The sequence below is a fragment of the Phascolarctos cinereus genome, unplaced genomic scaffold (assembly GCF_003287225.1).
Source record: "Phascolarctos cinereus isolate Bilbo 61053 unplaced genomic scaffold, phaCin_HiC Scaffold_7;HRSCAF=346, whole genome shotgun sequence".
Lineage (NCBI taxonomy): Eukaryota > Metazoa > Chordata > Mammalia > Diprotodontia > Phascolarctidae > Phascolarctos > Phascolarctos cinereus.
In genome coordinates, this window is record NW_027556180.1 from 163,657,385 (window position 1) to 163,679,528 (window position 22,144).

The 22,144-nt window shown below is 35.5% G+C and overlaps 1 protein-coding gene across 1 annotated transcript in view; it reads left to right on the forward strand.

The window, feature by feature from the left end:
- Positions 1-20,472: 20,472 nt before the first annotated feature.
- MYO16 (myosin XVI) overlaps positions 20,473-22,144 on the forward strand; it is a 693,538-nt gene continuing 691,866 nt past the window's right edge. Inside the window, 1 exon segment of the mRNA XM_020970073.2 lies at positions 20,473-20,967. Within this exon segment, the coding sequence (XP_020825732.1) occupies positions 20,940-20,967 (28 nt within the window). The 5' untranslated portion in view covers positions 20,473-20,939.

Genomic DNA, 22,144 nt, shown 5'->3' on the forward strand with positions numbered 1-22,144 from the left:
CTGCTGCGGCTACCACTGCTGATTTAATCACTGTCCAGGCCTGCTCCTGGTTTGCTGGGGCTAGCAGCTGTGCTAGGGCTGGAGCTGGACTGAGCTCCTCTACCACCCAGGTCCAACAGAACTTTCCTATTGACTTTCTAAGTCTTCTTTGGTGTTTGTGGACTTAGAAGCCTGTAAACCACGACTCTGCCAGTGATTCAGTCCCCTGAGGCCTGCTGTCTTTGTGGGGCCCAGTTTTTGCTGGCACAGCCTGTACTGGACTGTGCTCTCTCTCAGCCTGGTGCAACAGACTTTTCCTTTTGAGTTTCCAGGTTGTCTTGGACTGGAAATATGTTTCACTCTTTCTGTGGGTTCTGCTGTTCTAAAATTGATTTAGAGTCATTTTTAGAAGGTTTTGGGGGGGAGAGCTCAGGTGAGTTCCTGCCTTTGCCCTTCTTTCTATGGTTCATGTAAGTCTTATCATGTCCTTTTGAAATCGTATATTTCCTCATTTTTTTTTTATTTTTAGGCAGTTGGGGTTAAGTGACTTGACCAGGGTCACACAGCTAGTAAGTGTCAAGTGTTTGATCTGAGGCCGGATTTGAACTCAGGTCCTCCTGACTTCAGGGCTAGTGGTCTATCCACTGTGCCACCTAGCTGCCCCATATCTCTTCATTTTTAATAGCACAATAGTACTCTATCACATTTATATATGATAACTTAGTCATTCCTAAATTGAAGGACATCCCCTTATTTTCCAGTTTTTTTGCCACCCCAAAAAGAGCTGTTATCACTTTTTTGTACTTAAAGAATGCTTTTTTTTATTCTTTTATCTCTTTTGGATATAGGCCTAAACAATGTTATAATTAGGTCAAAGTTCACATGTTGTTTCATAACTTTTTGTATGTAATTCCAAATGCTTTCCTAAAAGGTTGTACCCATTTTCAGATTCACCAAAAGTGCATCAATCTACTTGTTTTTCCACAACCCCTCCAACATTTGCCATTGTTCTTTTTTGTTGTTGTTTTCTTTATCACTCTAATGCTTGTGAGGTAGAATATCAGACTTGTTTTAATTTGTATTTCCCTAATTGGTTGTGATTTGCCTTAGAAATGATCTAGTTAACCCTCCTCATTTCACAGATGAGGAATCTGAGGTCATAGAGGTTGAGCAACTTGCTATGGTCACAGGTATTAAATGGCAGAACTTAGACTTGAACCAGCTCTTCTACTCTGTACATCTTTCCAGACTGATCTATTTAAACTATTGACATTAAAATAGTTAATTAGGAAATTTAAAAAGCTTTTGATTTGGGAGCAATTGCCACAATGAGGAAACCAATGGAAACTAGAAACCAATTCAATCAACCAACACATGATATCCTTGCCGAGTGGAGAGAAACAGATCATGAAAAACAGCACCAGTTCACAATCTCACTCAGTGGCAAAAGTTCTGAGCTGTAATCCCATAGAGAACTCTAACAAATTGTAGAGAGAAAAATGCGTTTTACAGAAAGCTAGAAGGGATATACAATTATACTAGTTCATCCCCAGTGAAACTGGGAGGAAAAGAACCTACAAACAATGGAAAGTACCTATCAACATTTCAATAATGATAACAGGGTAGCCACAACATTTGAACTCTGATATATGATGTATTGCATGAAGAAATACAAATGACGCTAAAAAAAAAAAACTGGGAAGCGCAGCTGAACTAGGCCAAGTATACATAGAAGTATATATTGGAGGCTATCCAATTTTGAGAACATTGAAGAATTCATTAACAAAGTAATTGAAAAAGGGCTTGGAAACATCAACTCATGGCCACTGTTAATACTAAGAGACAGCTAAGTGGTTCAGTGGATAAAGCAATGGGCTTAAAATCAGAAATGATGAGAGTTCAAATCTGACCTCAGACACTTATTAGCTGTGTGATCTGGGCAAGTCACTTAACCCTTGCCTGCATAAAACAAGAGAAAAATAAGGCAAACCAAGAAAATTTCCAGGCCATGAAGAGTTGAACACAGCTGAATGACTGAACAACAACATTAATATTAAAAAGAATATTCAGGAAGGCTTCTTGAACTTTAACTACTTTAACTTTAACTAAATAAGTCCTCAATTTAAAAAAAAAATTATTAGATTTTTCCACACATATAAGAAGAACACTTGATGGAGGTGTGAAAAAGAAATAGATAAGCTTCATAAATATTTCAGGGCAGATACAGTTTTACTATCATGCAGTAGAATGAAGACGCAGAGAATAATAAATCCTACTGTGCTTGTGGTTGGTTGACAGTAAGTACCATTTGATTCAGTGGAGCAAAGTGCCACTTCCAACAAGGTATCTCCAATACTTATGTTAAATACTAAAAGATACCTTAAAGAATGCAACAGTAGAACCACCTATGTTGAATTTGTTAGTTAGAAAATCAGTTGAGGGATAAAATAATCAGGTACGTGATCAACAAAACTCTTTGCCACTGTCACAGAGGATGTTTGATGTAGAAATGAAATGGAAGAGCAATTCACTGTAAATGGTAAAGTCTTTCAGTTGCTTCTACTTGTGGATTGCGTATTGTAAATTGCATTGGGCCCAGTACATTGTAAAACTGCATAAATGAGGTCTGCACTTACTCGAAAGAATTTAGTCCATCAACACAGAACAAAACAAGTGGATGAAGAATTAGCTTCATTATTATATGCAGTTGACTGATAGCTCATGTAGCTGTTCCAGCAATATGGAAATCTTGAAACAGACACTGCAGATTTACACGAATTTACTCAGAATTTAATAGCAGATTGAATTACACTTGAGAGGTTATCTTCATTTCTTTTTTTACTTTTTCATCTTAATTTGTAATATCATATAGCAGCAACAGTGAAAATATTTAGATTTACTCAAAAATACATTTTTCATAAATGAGACAACTTGTTTCACAATTAAGTATTTGTCATAGCAAAATACATGTATAAGGAAGCTTTCTCTGGTTAAATTTTTGTTGAATTGGCTTCAATGTTGAAGACTTTCCCTTCTGATTTGCCTTTTGCATTCATACAGACATCTGACATGATGTTTTGCTTGAGACAACATTAAGATCTGCTCATATGGGTGAACACATCAAGATGTGCATTTAGTTCTGGATGCACAATTAATATACATTGAGCTACAATTTAGTTTTTAATTAAATTTGTTTACAGAAGCAATAATCTTAGAAAAGAAACTATATGCATTTTTCTTTTGAAGTATTCTAGCAAACTTTCAGGCACTAACATTTTTCTTAAAAAACATGATGAAACATGACTCCTAAATTATTTCCTAATAACTTTTATCGCAGGGCTTCTAATTCATTGACAATTGCAGTACAGGCAATGTTTTTTTTTTTTGAAAGAGCAATAGAAATCTTCAGCCTTGCTTTCTATTTTAACTCAAACATGGCAGTTGGGTGATGTGTATTGCTTTTATAATGATTTGTGCAATGAACCATGAATAGCAGCTTATTTTTCCCTTGTTCGTGTGTAAATCAATTTTCCAATAAGTTAAGTTGGAGATTCTTATCCTAGCCCAGTCTTTTGTATATCTTCTGGGGTGCTTTGGGTTGTATCTGAACCTCCTTCCTTTCTGGTTTTATGTAGATCTCTGAATATTTTATACTCCCTCCAATTACATGTAAAAACAATGTTTAACATTCATTTATTTTTTTTTTTGAGTTCCAAATTCTCTCACTCCCCCTTCCCCAACTCCCTACAATTGGGAAGGCAAGCAATTTGATAAAGGCTATACATGTGCAATCATGTAAAGCATATTTCTATGTCAATAATGTGAAAGAAAGACCAAAAAAGCCAAAAGGAAATATAAATTTTAAAAAGTATGGTTTAATCTGCATTTAGGCTCCATCAGCTCTGTCTCTAGAGATAAATAATATTTTTCATCATAAGTCCTTCAAAATTGTTTTAGATCATTGTATTGCTGCGAACTGCTAAGTAATTCACAGTTGATCATCATACAATATTACTGTTACTATGTACAATGTTCTCCTGGTTGTGCTCATTTTACTTTGTATCAATTCATTTGTCTTTCTAGGTTTTTCTTTTTTTCTTTTTGGTTAGGCAATTGGGGTTAAGTGACTTGCCCAGGGTCACACAGCTAGTAAGTGTCAAGTGTTTGGTCTGAGGCCAGATTTGAACTCAGGTCTTACTGACTTCAGCACTGGTGCTCTATCCACTGCACCACCTAGCTGCCCCTCCAGGTTTTTCTGAGTGCATTCTGCTCATCATTTCTTATAGCACAATAGTATTCCATCACAATCACATACTATAACATGTTCAGCTGTGAACAGCTGATGGGCATTCCCTCAATTCCCAATTCGTTGCCACCACAAAAAGAGCTGCTATAAATATTTGTTTACTTATGGGTCCTTTTCCTTTTTTGTGTTTAATCTCTTTGGGATACAGTCTTAGTAGTGGTATTTATAGATCAAAGAATATGCATAGTTTTGTAGCTTTTTGGACATAGTTCCAAATTGCTCCAAATTGGTTGAATCAGTCAACTCCACCAACAATGCATTAGTATCTCAATTTTCCCACATCCACTCCAATATTTGTCATTTTCATTTTCTGTCATATTAGCCAATCTGATAAGGGTGAGAAAGTACCTGAGAGTTGAATTTTTTACCCTTAGGCAGATTGAGAGGCATGTTCTTCTTGAAAGTGTCAATCGGAAGGAAAACTGCAGGGGTATCTTGACAAAACAGAAATTACTAGTACCTCGACGGAAATATCAAGGTAGAAAGGAGAAAAGAGAATTTTTTTTCTACTTGTAACTCATTTGAGGTTAGAAATGGAAATAAATTTTAGAAAGTGGATATGGTTCTGAATGTATTTGATTAACAATAATTTAAATTTTTATTAATAACACATTAATAATGGATTAATCAAGTGACATTGTATCATGGTGTCACATCATGCTGACTATAAAAAAAATAGGTAAATTCATCTTCAGCAAAAAACACCTGTAAGGCCTTACTGAAAATCTAGTCCAGTGTGGTTTTCCCTACTTGCAACAGGCAGTGTTTTGACTTTCCTTAAATACATATGTCTTTATTATAACACAGCTCCTCACATAAGCATTATTTTTCCTCTCTACCTCTTGGTCTTGTTTAATATTCCTAGGTTGTGATTCTTACCCTTTGTTTGAAATGTACATGAACATCTATTTGTTGATTTCATGAATACCCTAATCAAATTCAAGTAACATTTCTATTTCCATAGTCTCTCTTAACACACATTTGCTTATAACACATCTCTTAACCACTCAATTATCACCTCATTATTTGGGTTCATAGATTTATCTCCTATTCTGATTGTACCCTAACCAGAGCTATACCCAATTGGTGTCTGTTCACCTAATGTTAAGGAATAAATATATTGAAGAAAAAATGATAAACAATTAAAACTTCTCTCTCCAATTCAGTACCTTTCCAAGACCTTAAAATTGAATTATTATTAACTTTTTTCATTAACATTCATATTTTTATTCAAGTCTTAATTCCTGTCCTTAATATTTTCCTTAAAACTGCTCTTTTATTTATATGTATGGTTGACTGGCTGCATTTTGCAATGGCTCCTATGATGAATCCTGCATTATGCAAAACTAAACTGCTTTGTATTAGCATTAGATTAGCATTTTGAAGGGGAGCTTACATTGAACAAAAATAAGGCCTAATAAGATGCTGAATCCTTATGCACACAAGCAATAAATCAATTCAGTTAAATTTTTATAACAAGAAAGACACTGTATCAGTCAAGGCAACAGTGACAGGTGATAAAGGAACAACTCTTGATACTCTACTGCACTTTTTCTCTCCCTAAGTTTCAGTTACTTTAGTTACCTCCCTTTCTCATTTTTTCTCTTTCTTCTCTGTGTGTTCTTTTCTTCTTTGCTCTATCTATAATTACATAGAAGTATATGCAGATAGGTAAAAATTTTTGCAATTAATAGGCACAGAGAGTTGCCTGAGGGCATCGAGAGGTTAAATAACTTGACCAAAGTTATCCAACCAGGAGGTGTCAAGGGCAAGACTTTCAACTAGGTTTTCTTAATCCCAACATCAATTCACTCTATCAATTGCATAATGATACTATTGATGTATACAGCATATGACACCTGTCAAATACATCTATATTAATATAGATATAAACATACACACAAAAGATATTTTGCAGGAGTCAGAGAAGCAGGAAAGAGTGATGGAGGAACAACTCTCGACGCTTAATGTTGTTCTCATAGTCTCTCTCGCTTTACCTACTTCCTTCTTTTTTTCCCCCTATATGTACTCCTTTCTTCTTCATTCCTTCTGTGATAACATAAAAGCATGGATACTCTATGGTCTGGAACTGGGATTCCATTGGTATGCTGTGTATATGAAAAGAAACATATATGTTTTGCATGTGTGTGTCCCTATATATTTGCACATGCTTAGATGAATGAATGAAAATCATTCTAAGTACTTAATCCACATAAAGCACTATGTTAAGCATTACAGTTGTGAATATAATATTACGTTAAAATGAGAGACAATATAGAGTATTGGTTAGAGAGGTGTGGAGTTAGGAAAACTTGAATTCAACTCCCACCCCCAATGTCTGTGTCATTCTGGCAAGTCATTTAACTGTTCAGGGCTCTAAGAAACTGTCTGCTATAAATTGCAAATCTATATAGATAGAAGAAGTTTGTTGATGGGAGTTTCCTAATTCAATGAAATCACAGTTCCAGAACAAGTAGTATTTACTTTTTACATAATAATAGAGCGAATGATGGAAGGAAATGTACACAAGGAAGAAAAGAAGAGATAGGGAGGAGTGATAAAATAGTAGAGCCTGAAGGAGAGAAACATTAGGTAGAGGGTCAAGTTTTGTCTTTTTTTTCAACCTCTATTATCCTGAATTTCACACTGTCTTTTTTATATATGCATCTGTATGTGCATATTTATTAACATAACTGTGTGTGTATTTATTACCTATATCTATACACACATACAGGCACATACATACATAAATAAATCTCATGTATACAACATACACTCAATGACTTTCCATTATTTTGTCAGGCCTATCGTAGCTTGTGATCTTTCAGCACAGTTTTTGAGACCCTGGGACTTCTTTAGTGCCCACTTGACTATCAGAAGAGGACAATAATGGAAAGCACAGAAAATAGTCTAACTTTTAAAAAGAACATTATAGTTTTGAGGAAGTTTTTGTTGTTTGAAGTAACCAAAGTTACTTTCAACAACTATTAACTCTGAAGCTTGTTTTTATTGTTGTATTATTTCTTCATTAAGTACTCTGAGTATTTTGTCCAAGAATTCTAAAAGGAAAGACCCTGGGTTTTTGGATTGCCTGTGGTTTTAAAATTGCTTTGCTGGCAGAAGGCACAGTCAAGATTAAAAAAAAATTGCTGAGGGAGGTGATGAAAAGCTTTGGTCCTAGTCAGTGTTGAATTACCTTGACCCAGCAGAGCGGATCCATTCTTATGATTCCAGACTACTGGGTGGAACTTCCAGGGAGCAAACTTCTAGGAGCAAAAATTTCAGAGATTAGTGACATCTTAGGAATATAAAAAATGCTATTCTAGGTCAAACCAAGGCAGACTTTCTGAGGATGTGTTCTTTGATAGTGGTTTCAAAAGATTTCAGAAGCATGCTACATGTGACAACCTTTGCAGATAGCATATTAAAGATTGCTTATCTATTTTGATAGTAACTTAATAAATGTTTTTTGATTGAGTGAATGACTGACTGGATAATGACTGGATAGGTACTAGGCCTATTATTACATTGATCTAAGGAACTCTCAAGTGAGGCAACTCTTTCTAATAAAACAGGTTGCTATGATCTCTGAAACATACCCTGGGAGAGTCACCTAGAGCACTGAGAGCTTATTGAGTCAGTATATGTCAGAGCCAGGACTTGAATCAATGTCATCTTGACTTCTAGGTCTTTGATTTATCCACTATGCAAAGTTGCCATTTTATTAATTAATTGAAACCCTTTGGGAATCTATTCACATTTTCAGCCTGTGACCCCTCCTCATGAAGATAACAAATTCCATTAACTTCTATGAACTGGATGCAATAGCACTTTCTTTACTCATCCCAAACCAGAACTATAAATAGAATTTGTGGGTAATCATGTGTATGCGTGCTTGACATAAGTTTCACAAAATTTGCCCAGAGAAAGCTTTACAAAAGTAAGTGTCTGAAGTATGCCTTCAAATAAGCATTTTATAGGCAAGTATAGTTTTAAAAGCAGGCAGAAATCTCAGTAGAGAGACAGTATATTCTCCTTCAAGGGAGAAAGGGAAAAGGATAATTTCTGTGATAAGGAAGATGACATCTGGCAGTTTCCTGATTTGGCTAATTATTTTTGCTAACCAGTTGCTAAACTTAATTGTTTCCATACCCTCATGGAGTGTGTGGCCAGTGCTTTAAATTTCAATGCTTGGAACAGAATATTCATTACTCTACTCTAGTTATGGTTTCACCTAGAATTATATTTTTCAGAGCTTCAAAAAAGTTTCTTAGTTCTTATATTTTAGATGTTGATGAAAAGTTCTATGCTAATACTGGATTTCATAGTTGTGTTCATTTTCATCATTTTCAATGGTTGTCTTTCCAGAATGAGGAGTATTTACTATTTTATTCTCTCATCTCATAGAAATTCTTATATCTTCTTGTTATTTGTATTGTCCTTCCCTGATTTATTTCTATATCTATTTATGTATTACTTGGTATGTGATAATCAGAGTTGTGCTCCAGGTATATGAAAGTAGTGAGGCATGGTGAATAGAGAGCTAGCTTAGGTGTAAAGGAGCCTTGGGTTCAAAGTCCACCTCTGACATATATAGGTTGTCACAGAGTTGCACACGACTGAAAAAACAACTCAACAATAACAATAATAAGATAATTTCTGGGATCTCTTCCAGCTCTTTATCTATGACTGTATTGTGAACTGATTCACACTCATGTTGTAATTATATGGATACCAATCTTAACTCCCTTTTAGTGTCTGCTGGTAGAATTTTCTTCTTCTGACATTTACATGCCCTTATTAACTGTATCTTACATATGGCTCTTCACTCAATCCTGTGAGATCTTCCTACAGGTAATCCTTCTAGATTTGGTCCTTCACTGCCAAGAAGATCTTAATGTTATCTGCAAATTTGGAGCTTCTGCTGGGCCTTTCTTTCTTTAAAGCACATTTCCAAATACAAAATAAGCTCATTTTGACCACAGATTTTAGGATGGGTAGGGAAGGATGGGGATTGTCATTTATATTTTTACATTGAGAGAAGTATCTATTATTAGAGAACTCTCAAAGAGATAAGAAATAACCAATGACAAAATTTTACAAACAATATTAGGTTGATTCTTTTATCCTATATCCTTTGGAATGGAATATTCTAAAAGACTTGTTGACTCTACAGATGTCAAAATTGACAAAGTTCTCTTCAAATGTTAACAAATACCTCCATGTGAAAGCTTTCAAAGGCTATTACAGAAGATTTCAAGTCCTCAATAACCCACTAAACTAGAAAGACTTTAAACAAAAGCCCAGGAATGTAGTAGTTGTCTATCATCTGACAACAACTTTGCTAAGTTTGGAAAGGCTTATCACTAGAGGACTGGCCACCAAATGATTGGGGGTTTTTTGTTTGTTTTTTTAGCAGACAGGGGACCTGGAAGGAATGTGCGTAGGAACTCACAAATATAGTTAACCTGGTCATAGAGGGATTTTGATCTTTAGATGGAGGATAGGGGGTTACTTAATCACTATATTTAGTAATGAAAGGGCTGATATCAATTAATGAATCCCTTAAAGTTTTACAAGGCTAAATAAATAATGTGTACCAGTAATCCCATGCACACAAGGCTTTAATCCCTCAAGGAACTCCAAATATTTCTGCAACCACAATTTCCTCTTGTAAAAACTACATTGTTTTCTATACCTTCCCCTCTTTTCCCTCTTATACATATCGAAAAACTGAGCAAAAATAATTTTTGTCCAATATCAATTTCCTAAGTTGTATAAGATGAAATGAGACATCATTGAATCAATGAATAAATTTTAATAATATATATTCAATACATACTGCGCCAGGAACTGTGCTAGGCTTTGGATATATACATATATATTATGAAAGCCCTACCTCTACGTAACCATTGGACTGAAGTAGTGTCATTGGAATCCTAGTATTATCATGACAACAATAAAGATTATTTACAAAGAAGTCCAACATAAATTTTACTTAGTTTTGCATTTTGAGTCTTTTAAGTTTAGAGAAAAATTCTTATTAGAATATATACAAATCTTGTTCAATAGCCAACACCAAGGAAATCATGAAACTGGATCCTTCCGGAGACACACACACACACACACACACACCCCAAAAGCTAAAATTTTATTTTAGATGTGTGTTTATACCATAGTTATCCACATCAACATTTAGAGTCTTAAAAAATTACTTGTTGGCACTATGTATATAATAGACCAGTGCTTCTTAAACCGTGGGTCACAACCTCATCTGCGTAACTGAATGTGGGGACGTGAAAACTTTGGCAACAGTAAAAGGTTTCTGAATGCACAATGACCAAAAATTAATTTAAAATTAAATGTGTGATGAATCCAAGGTGTTTCTGGAAGTGCTTGCCCATTTTGCTTTGTACAACTTCACTGCAGCCTTAATTCTGAACACACAACATGAGCACTTTGCATTGTGTATGCCATCACACCACACAACTCCAGTGAATGCTGCCAGAAACACCTCGAATCAGATTTGAGACTATTGCGTGTTATGAAATGCAGTGTTTTTATTGTACGTACAAAATCATTAAATGAATTTTGGCTTGGGATTAGGATAGAATTTCCAATAGTTACTGAAATGGCCCTAAACATACTTCTGCCATTTTGTACTACGTATTTATGTGACTTGGCATTCTCGACATTGACAATTATAAAATCAAAATATCAGTCAACTCTGAAAAATGTTAAACATGCTCTGTGTCCTTCAGTATCAAATATTCTGCCAAGATTTAACTCTTTTTGTAAAACTAAATGAGCATATCCATTTCATTAGTATGCAAATTTGCTTTCATCTTTAATAAATGGTAAAATTATATGTATATATATATATACATCAAAATTGTTTTAAAATGCATTTCTTTATGATTTATTATCAGTAAATGTTTGATTTGTATGCCAATTTTCTATACTGGGGTCGTGTAAAAATTTCTCAGGCAAAAAGGAATCATGAGTGAAAAAAGTTTAAGAAACCTGTAATATATATCAGTAACAGTAATCTAATTTGAGGTGTGTGTATTTTTTTCAGTTTCTATGTGCCAGACTTCTCTTCACACATTCAAACTTTGTATTTGAGCTTTTAGCACTGGCAATTAATTACTAAGATTCCTATTCAGCTCCTAGTCCACCAAGCCCTCTACTTTTTCTGTCATGTAGAGCTCTAATTATAAATATCTTTCTAGATCCTATCTATCTAGCCACACCAAACCATTTTTTGCTTGATATAGGGGGATAATAAACTTCACTGTAGAGGCAACAGTAGACCTAGTTTGGAAAAGAAAAAAAACCTAGTCAAGTGGCTGGAATTAAGACAGTCACAGTTATAGATAAGACTTAGGGTTAACAGCCTAAATGAAGTTTAGTCAGATAATAAGTCTTGAACTTGGCTTGTAGTAGCAAAAAAGAGAGTTCACAAATAACTTTGTAAATAAATGGAGGCCTGAGATAAATGCTATTCTTTTATGCCATCCAGCTCATATTTTCTAAGTTCTTAAAGTGCTGAAAACCTTTACAGAAAGCACTAATCCCCAGGTAAACAAACAATGTTCTCATTTAGCCAGGATCCCTTGTGGTCTGTGACTGATGACATATGTAATTGTGGGTTCAGACAGGGTGTTTCATTTTCCAACAGCCCTGTAAAGCTTGATTCCTTGATACAGTTCTTAAATTTCTTATCAGTCATTGTTCTTTGAAATCCGGGCTTTTCTTAGAATGGGGCAGAGGTACTGAAAGTGAAGACCTTAATACATTTATTTTGCTATTTTTTTCTATTACTTGACACATTATTTAAAAAAAATTGTCTCCCTTATGCCTCTCCCCCACTCACTGAGAAGACAAGCAATATGATATTAATTATACATGTAAACTCAAGCAAAACAGATTTCCATATTAGTCTCATCACAAAAAGGCAAGAAAAATAAAGTGAGAAAATTATACTATAATTTCCGCTAAGAGTTCATCAGTTCTTTCTGTGGAGGTACATAATATTTTTCACCTTGAGTACTTCTTGGATTATTGATTCATATTTATGCCCTCTGTCTCTGCAGACTTTTTCTACCTGCCCTAATAATGATAAAATTCTTAGGCATTACATGTAGGATTTGCCCATATAGGAATGTAAACAGTTTAATCTTATTGCATCCTCTGTGATTTCTCTTTCATGTTTACCTTTTTATACTTCTCTGGAGTCTTGTGTTTTAATATCAACTTTTTGTTCAGGTCTGGTATTTTCATCAGGAATGCTTGAAAGTCTTCAGTTTCATTGAATATCAACTTTTTCCCCTGAAGGCTTATACTGACTTTTGCTTAGTAGGTTATTCTTGACTGTAATTCTAGTTCCTTCGCCTTCCTGAATATCATATTCCAGTCCCTTCACTCCTTTACATGGAAACTGCTAAATCTTGTGCGATCCTGACTGTGTCTCCACAATATTTGAATAATTTCTCTGTAGCTGCTTACAAAACTTCCTCCTTGACTTGGGAGCTCTAAAATTTGGCTATAAAGTTCCCAAGAGTTTTCATTTTGGTACCTCTTTGAGGAAGTGATTGGTGAATTCTTTCAATTTCTTTTTTACCCTCTCGATCTAAGTTATCACATCAGTTTTCCATTAAAATTTCTTGACATATGATGTCATGAGTCTATTTTGATCATCATTTTCAGGTTTTCTAATAATTCTTAAATAATCTTTCTTCAGTTTTCTGGTGAATTATTTTTCCAAGGATATATTTCACATTTTCTTTGATTTTCCCCATTCTTTTGACTTTGTTTTACTGTGTCTCGATGTCTCATGTAGTTAATATTTTTCATTTGCCCAGTTCTAATTTTAAGGAATTCTTTCATTCAGTGATTTTTTTTAGCCTTTTTTACCGTTGGCTGATTCTATTTTTAAGGTATAATTTTCTTCAGATTTTTGGTCCCTTTTTTACCAAGCTATTAATTCTCTTTTAATAATTTTCTTATAACACTCTCAATTCTTGACTCAATTTTTTTCCCTACCATGCTTTTCCTTAACTCTTCCAGGAATTCTTATTGGGCTTATGTCCAATTAGCATTTTTTATCTGAGAGCTTTGCTTGTATTTGTTTTCATATTGTTTTCTTCTGAGTTTGACTCTGCCACCATAGCAGCCTTTTATTGTCAAGTTATTTTGTTCTTAACTGCTCATTTTCCCAACCTATTTATTGACTTGGAATTTCATGTTAAAGTTGGATTGGGTAGGAAGGCAGAGCACCATCTCAAGCTTCAGCCTTTTTGGAGTTCTATTTTCAGAGCTAGTTCTGATTGGTCTGAAAGTTTTTAGTGCATTCAAGATGGTATGGCCCAGGGAGAAGTGTGGTCTTTCTTGGTCTATGCTCGATATTTATCCAGAAAATGCCCCTGCTCCCCTGCAGCTGCAAGAGTGAGCACTCCTGTGGGCTCTGCTACTGTGACCATGTGCTTTGTTCCGCTGCAGCCACAGGCAGTTCTGCTCCCTGCACTGGAACTGTGACCAGTGCCCCTGCTCTCTTGTGACTGACCACAAGTGTCCCTTGCCTTGAAACTATGACCCAGAACTGCATGGACGCAGAGTCGCCAAGCAGTGCCAGGCCCTGAATCCAATGCCAGCAAAGGGTCCCCTGTAATCTTTTTCTGACTAGTTGTCCAACCCACTTACAGTCTTTCAACTGAGAGCTCCCGAAGCTTCTGCTGCCACCCTGCCTCCAAGGCCCATGGATATTGCTGCTACTATGTGTGTACCAGGTCAGGCTCCTACCTTGGTGTCACAGACCTGTCCTGCTGACCTCCTAAGTTGTTTTAGGCTGGACAAATATCTCACCCTTCCCTTTTGTTGGCTCTGCTGCTCCAGAATTCAATTTGAGATGTTATTTTTAAAATTGTTTAAAAGGAAATGTTAAGGAAGTTTGGCTGAGTCACTGTTTTTACTCACCATCTTGGCTCCCCCCCCCCACTACATTTATTTTTCTGATCACTTATCTAGGTCATTAAGTTTATTTTGAATTCAAAACTTAATCTTCCAAGTGTACTTATCTTCTGTAATTGGAGATGACTACAAATTTGAGGAGTACACTTTCCATTCAGTAATTAAATATTTTGTTATTTTAATGGATCTATTATCTCATTGATAGGGGCCCTCCTATATCTTTCCAAGTGATAGTTTCTATAACATTATATTTCTTTATTGCCTATTCCTTTCCATGATTTCATCATATAGGTTCTTCCTTCCATGATGGAAACCAGCTCCTGAATTTTTTAACATTTCATACATACCAGTGCAGTTACTGTTCTGTTCATTTTTTTTGTCTCACTATCACTTTTTGACTAATTACCTTTTTCTCAATTACATATGTCTTTGATTATTTCTTTTATACTACTTCTTGTGTATATGTTATCTCTGACAATGTGTCAAAGACTATTTATACCTATCATGCAACTTTCTGTTGCCATTCAGATCACCTGAAATTTTGATTGTTCTAAGAATGTAATGTTTTATATGATCAGTCACATAATATCACTGAAGGAATATTACTATTAAAATGGTGGGCTTTTGAAGCAGTGAGACTCTTGAGATGAATATTACAGCTCCGGTTCACTTTTGTTGAAATGGGTTTGCAAATCGTGGATAATGATCTTTTCTTTATATGACTGCAAATATATCTACTTCATAATGAGAACTATAAAGTATAGAAAAGTATGCCATGGAGATGAAATCTTTTACAAAGCAGGAGACTGAACTTTATAATGGAGGTCCAGTAAAAAGGCTTCTAGATACTGTTTTCAGGACATGGCTTCATCACTTATACACTCTCTTAGGTCTATGTTCTAGCTTTAGAGAAGAAGATGGCTTGTATGTGGAAAATATAAGACACTCAAGGCAACAAATATTTTCTGAGCTTCTGATTGGTCTTGAAGTCTATACCCCTAGGAAAAGAACACAGAACAACATTAAGGTAGCTGCATTTCCCTACAGATTTACCTGGCCATTCACTTCTCAACTTTCTTACATGCAACATTGTGATTACCCCCGAATATTAAGTATTCTGATTGGCATACTCCAGTACTGAAGGCAATACAGAGCTAGCTAAAATACTTGATTTTCCCCAAAACCAAGAATGAATGAAGCTCTTAAAGTTTATTTCTGTTCCCCAATCTAGTTGTGCTTTCCCCCCCGCCTCACATCTGTTGATAACATGGAGGCACAGTTAAAAATTTGTTATTGTAAGTCTGTTTGAGGGATCTTCTGAGATGAAAAGTACTTCCAAAGCAGTTTCATAATAATAAAATATCATTTAAACATGACTTTTATCTTCAGCGTATTAGTTTTTCATTTTTTTTGTTATCTAGCAAAAATAGTTTAGTTTTATATTTTAAAATGGTTCATTGTGAAGTTTACTCCAAAAGAAAAAGAAGTAAAGTGTTGTAAATAAAAATAGCGTGAACAGTAAGCATCTGCCTAGTTTGTAAAGGAGAAAATGTGGTGTCTTGATTATTCAAAATGCTCCTGAAATAGTTTTATCTATAACACATTCGGACTAAAAGCATAAGAACAATAGCTTATTGCAAACATTATGTGATCTAATACAATGTGTGCATTGGATTACTTAGTCATCTAACCAGGTAAAGAAAGTACTTCTTTTAAAGTCATAAATTTGAGTCTTTTGATTTTGAGATTAAGTATAGTATTCTGGGAAATGAAGGGATGATCATTTTACTTTCTGACACCTCCAAATATTCTTTTTTAAATATTTGTTTCTTCCTTCATCATCTGTGCATCCAGATCATAGACTGTGCCACAAGTATTAAATCTCAGATGTTGACAGTGTAGGATTGTCTCTGTTCAGAAAGCCAAACAAATTCCTATGATGCCAGGGCACAGGGTGGAGCTTCTCAGGAGAATGGAATTTGCTAAGAAATTGTACTCATTCCTAAATCACCATTGTTCTCATTTCATAAGTGGGTAACTGAGACTAGAAAGCCGTTAGAAACTTTTGTTATAAAGGTGAGGAAGATAGTGAAACATACATTTTCTGTGCATTAACATCAAATTAGAAACATTTTTACAGGCCAAAAGTCTAAGACATATTAATTCATTTATTCTCTCTGGCCAGTGTTAAATAGACCTTAGCCAGAACCTTAGCTCTCTGTTAGCTGAGAGATGGCTCACAAGTAGAAGAAGAAGAAGGGGACAAGAGCTTCTCACAACTCTCTCTTTGACTCATTTACCAAACCATTTTACCCTGTTACAAAGGAGAATGAAACATATGAATTTATGGCAAAAAAAAAGATATTTAATGAAAACAAAATAGCAATGAAGAAATAAATTAAACATTTAATTGATTGGCATTATTCTTGGTGTCCATAACAAATGGCCTCCTCTCCTCTCTCTCATATCTCCCAGGAAAACTAGTCTGCTGGCAAATCAATCCAACTTTGCATTTTCACCTATTAAGAGTAGAAAACAGTGAGTCAAACATTCAACACTTCCTGTTCCATCTGACATAGGCTGTATTAGAGTTCATAGTTCAGGAAGAACTGCTATTTCATCATGTGGCTGGTGCCTTTGCTTATGTGGCTCATCACCCAGTCTCTTGTTGTCTTGCCTTCTGGTTTCAGTTGCCCGTTTCTTTGGAATTATTGCCTGCTTCTTTGGCCACTTGCACCTCTACCACTCAGCTCCCCTGTCCCTTTTTGCCTTGCTTTTCTGTTGCTGCAATCTCATTGCCCAAAATCTCTAAAAATCCCTTCATCTCATACCCTTCCACTGGTGAGACTACCCTATGTGGTTCAGGTGTTGTTATGACATAGAACTCATGTGCAGCATCGTAGTCCGAAGAGTCTCTTTCAATTCTCCAGTTACGTAAGCATGATGGAAATATAGAAGTACTTCAGAGAATCACCTGTATAATCATTTGCATAGTCTTAAATTGTCCTTTCAAAGAAAAAAATATATCACTTCATAGAAAATAATATGTATCATAAAACACTGAGTATATACAACAATCACCAATTCATTCATCCAATTTTTAATTGTTGTTGTTCAGTTGCTTCAGTCATGTCCAATTCTCCACTACTCTATTTCAGATTTTCTTGGCAAAGATAATGAAGTGGTTTGTCATTTCCTTCGCCAACTCATTTTACAAATGAGAAACCAAGGCAAACATGGTTAAGTGACTTGCTCACTTTGTCTGAGGCCAGATTTGAACTCATGAAGATGAGTCTTCCAAGCCTGGTACTCTATCTATTGTGCTACTTCGCTACTCCATTTGTTCAATAATAACTCAATTTAAAAAAAAAAAGAACAAGCATCAACCATGAACAAGGAACTGGGCTTGGCAATGTGGAAGAGATACAAAATGAACAAGACATTGTGTATGCAAAGTTCTCCTGATCTAGAAGCACAGATGAGTAATAATAGCTTCCTTCATTTTTATTGTGTTTTAGAGCATTGGTTTTTTAAATTTATTTTCTCCCCCCACAAATGTTGAATGATAACTGACTGGTCACTTTTTGTCTTAGAGAATTAATTGGCGGGCCTCTAGGTGGCGCAGTGGATACAGCATTGGCCCTGGGGTCAGGACGACCTGAGTTCAAATCCAGCCTCAGACACATAACACTCACTAGCTGTGCGACTCTAGGCAAGTCACTTAACCACAATCACCTCACCGAGAGAGAGAGAGAGAGAGAGAGAGAGAGAGAGAGAGAGAGAGAGAGAGAGAGAGAGAGAGAGAATTAATTAATTGGGACACTGAAAGGCTAACAGATTTTCCCATGGTTATACAGCTAAGACATAAGGGCTTGGAAGCTATGTCTTAATGGTTCTAAGGCCAGCCCTTTATCTAGGACATTATACATCTTTTTACTTGCAAACTGTTTTATACATTTGTTTTATATACCATTTCTTATTTGATCCTCCCAAATCTGAGAGGAAGACATTACAAATATTATTTTTAATGTATAGGAGAAGAAAATGTAGGATCAAATATGTCAAGAGACTTGCTTAGCGTTACACAGCTTATAAATGGCAAAGTTGAAATTCAAACCAGAGTCTATAAATTCAGCTTCATATCAATAGTGTCAAAGTTAAATAGAAACAGGGGCCACTATGCCATGCATAAGAATCCCTAAAGGCTTTATATTAACTTAGAAAACTGTACTTTAGCAACATCTATGATTTCTTGTATTTCTTATTTATTTTGTTAAATATTTCCCTATTGCATTTTAATCTGGTCTGTGCCACATTCAGCCTGAGGGCCAAATATTTGACACTTTTGCTTTACATGACTGGTAATATTGCGTGTGCTATGGAAAAGTGCCCCTAGCTGCCTAAGAATTCGAGTTAGAAATGCCTCAATTTAGAAGACAGCTTTTGAGATGAATTTTGTTGGATTCTAGGGATTCTAAGGGATAGCATTAAGTGAATTCCAGATGTGGGAGACAGAGATACAAAGGCGTGTAGACAGGAACAGGATTCTGTCTACGAGGAATAGTAAGAGCCCACTTTGTCTTCATTGGAGTGTGTGAAAAGAAGGAATGTGTAATACGGGTGGAAAGTATGTTGAAGCTATATTGTGAAGGGCTTTAAATGTCAAAGAGAATTAATGTTTGTTCCTAGAGGTAATAGGGAGCTATTGGTTCTGATGGAGTGACATGGAAAGACTGTATGCTTTAGGAAAATCACTTTGGAAGCTGTGTGTATTGATTGGCGTATGGATAAGACATAAGGCAGGAAGACCAATTATGAGGCTTTTTGAATAGTATAGGCTTATTTAACTTTGTATCCCTTACAATATCTGACATAGTGCCTCAAACATAGTAGGTATTCCATAAATGTTTGACTTAGAAAATAAATAATTATTATTGACTAGATTTCTTTTGGGGGGCATCTAGGTGGCTCTATGGATAGAGTACAGGGTCTGAAGTCAGGAAGACTCCTCTTTATGAGTTAAATCCAAACTCAGACATTTACTAGCTGTGTGACATTGGGCAAGTCACTTAACATTGTTTGCCTCAGTTTCCTCATTTGTAAAATGAGCTGAAGAAGGAAATGGCAAACCACTCTAGTCTCTTTGCCAAGAAAATCCCTAATGGGGTCATGAAGAGTCAGACAAAACTGAAAAAAAAACTCAACAACAAAGATTTCCTTTTTTTCTATATATCTGGGGGAAAATGTGTAATGGAAGAAGACTAAATCTGTGAAAGATAGCAGGAGATAATGTAAAGATATTGTTTTAGTCAGTCACTTGGCATATGACTAATTAGCACATTCACTTGCTAAGGATGCTTATTCAGGTTAATATCTAAGAGAATCTTCCTCTAATCAAATGAATAGCAGTACTTTTGTCCTTCAGTTCTGTTTTACTAGGTCTAGGTTGTATAAACTTGTTATGTGATTGCAGAACTCTTCATTAGATGTTCATTCCCTTCTGAGTTTTGCTGTGGAATCTGCAGCAAATCCCTCCTTTTCTTTTGCTTAGTAAGGAAATGCAGGGCCTGAGTTTCTACAGTGGTGGTGCGGTTGCTTAACGTTCACTGCAGGTTTGCCTTTCCAATGCCCTTAACATCCAAAGCATGATTTTTGGAACATAGCAACTTGTTTTCTATGAACAGCAGAAAGAAAATGAATTTACTGGATTCCAATTTACATATGTAAATCAAATTGATCTTGTGCCACATTTTTGTAGCTAATATAGCTTTTACACTGACTGAACATTATTTTTAATTTGAGATTGAATTTATGTAAATCTTACTGTTCTTTCCTCCTGAATTCCAATCCTGTTAGAAAGACTTCACACACATATATGCTTAAATGCATTGCATTTCTACACAGACAGCGAATAAATAATTATTTAGAATATGCAAACTATATGCTTTATATGTATCTTTTTTTTTCCCATTTTTGATTCAGCATGGGGCTCCGGGAGTGTCGAGATGATTGTGAGCTCTTGCTTAATTCCTTCATTACACCAGACAAATAAAACGATCTCTGATGCTAAAAGGTAGTTATTTTGAGCGCCTGCTATCAGTTTTCTATTCACACAGCAACTGGTGGCAACTAAAAATACCCAGCTTTTACCACTAGCGAAGAATCCGGTCACATTTGGCTTACAGACAATCTGCACAAACAAGCTTTAGGATCCCTTCTTCTTGTGACTTCGCTTCAGCCCACTCATCAAGCTTAGTTTGCTGCCATTTGGAAGCTATTGAAAAGCCATTAACCGGCAGGACGGTGGGCGCCGCAGTGCAGCAGCACACCTCAGCGCTTGAACAATGTAGCTGCGAGTGCACACCAATTAAATCTTACTATTCCTGGGGATGTGGGATTAGGAGCTGTGTCAATCAGCGATGCTACAATAGCACGTGCAGCAGCCATGGTTCAAGGCACATAGAGAGGTTTATCCAACTCCAGCTGCTGAATGAGAATGAGTTTGAAGCTTTTTTTTTTACATTTTTTTTGCAAGATCATGGAATAGGAGCTCCATTCAATAATGCATCCTGAGGTAAACTGGTTACCTGAGGAAGGGCTCTAAATTATGCAGTTTGTGGGAACGACTATTGTAGCAGAAGAGAATGCTGGAACATGTAGCAAGACTACTGTCTGAAATGGAAACATGTCTCACTATCATTTTATCAAGTGCTGTAAGTAACCTTGGTATTTTGCTTATGTAGCTTCCTTCCATTTTTATTTTATTTTATGCAAATAGCAAAATTTAAGAAGGTGCCATGGGATGAAAAATTCAGTTGTGTGAAAAGGATCTGTTACTTGGAATACAGGTGTAGAGACACAGGCATTCTCTAGACTTTCTCCCAAGCTCCGGAATAATTTTAAAGTGATTTAAATACTGAGCTAACTCTTTAAAACTTTTCATCCTGGTAGAAAGACAAAAAAAAAAAGACTGACCTCTGTGGGAAAAAAAAACCAACCAAACAAGATTATACAAGGATGCCTATAAGCAATAAATACTATGAGACAAGATAGAGAGCAGAGTTCATTAATCAATATGAAGGTCATCTTAGCATTGTATACTTCTCAAGTTTGATTGCCTGACAGTTTGAGGTGATACATTAGATTACTAGACTGCCTAGACTTCCAAGTTAGATCCTTACACTTCTCCTTGACTCAACTTTTACCCTTGAACCATTCCTCTTGAAGTACAAGAAAGAAAGAGAGAAACCTCAAAGTGGTGTCTGTGCCAAATTCTGCAGATTGATTCATGTTGGGGGGGAAGGAAAGATTTTCACAAGCTTTTCTGATATGCTGTTCACTAAAATTTATGAAATTGTCTCATTTTAAACTATTTTTAAAGCTACAAATATTCTGCATATTAAACCTTTTACAAAAAATAATAGTAAAATGGAAGAACACTATTTTCATGGTTTTTGCACCCTCAAGGTAACAGGAAATGGCTTGCCATACATATATATATTTTTTTCTCCTATATTACTTCTAAAAACTTCTATCATATTTATGTCATAGTCTTCCAGTGGCTACCGATATGTTGTTGAAAGTGTTTTTCTTTTGGTCACCATGCGAATAAGGTACTTTAAAGACTAATATTATGACTTTAAAAAAAACACATTATTAAGTGAAATATATTCCAGGTAGAATATTCCAGGATAGAAGTATATTCCATCTTTAACTGTGAAGTGAATAGAATTGAACATATATCACTAATGCCTAGAGAGAAAATATTTGGCTTCCTCCTGTCGTGGCACATACAGGTATGCACTATAACCTCTATTAATGTTAATGAACTGACTAGTAGGCATAGCCATGTGAAGAAAGACCCTTTGACATTTTATATTTGATGCTCTG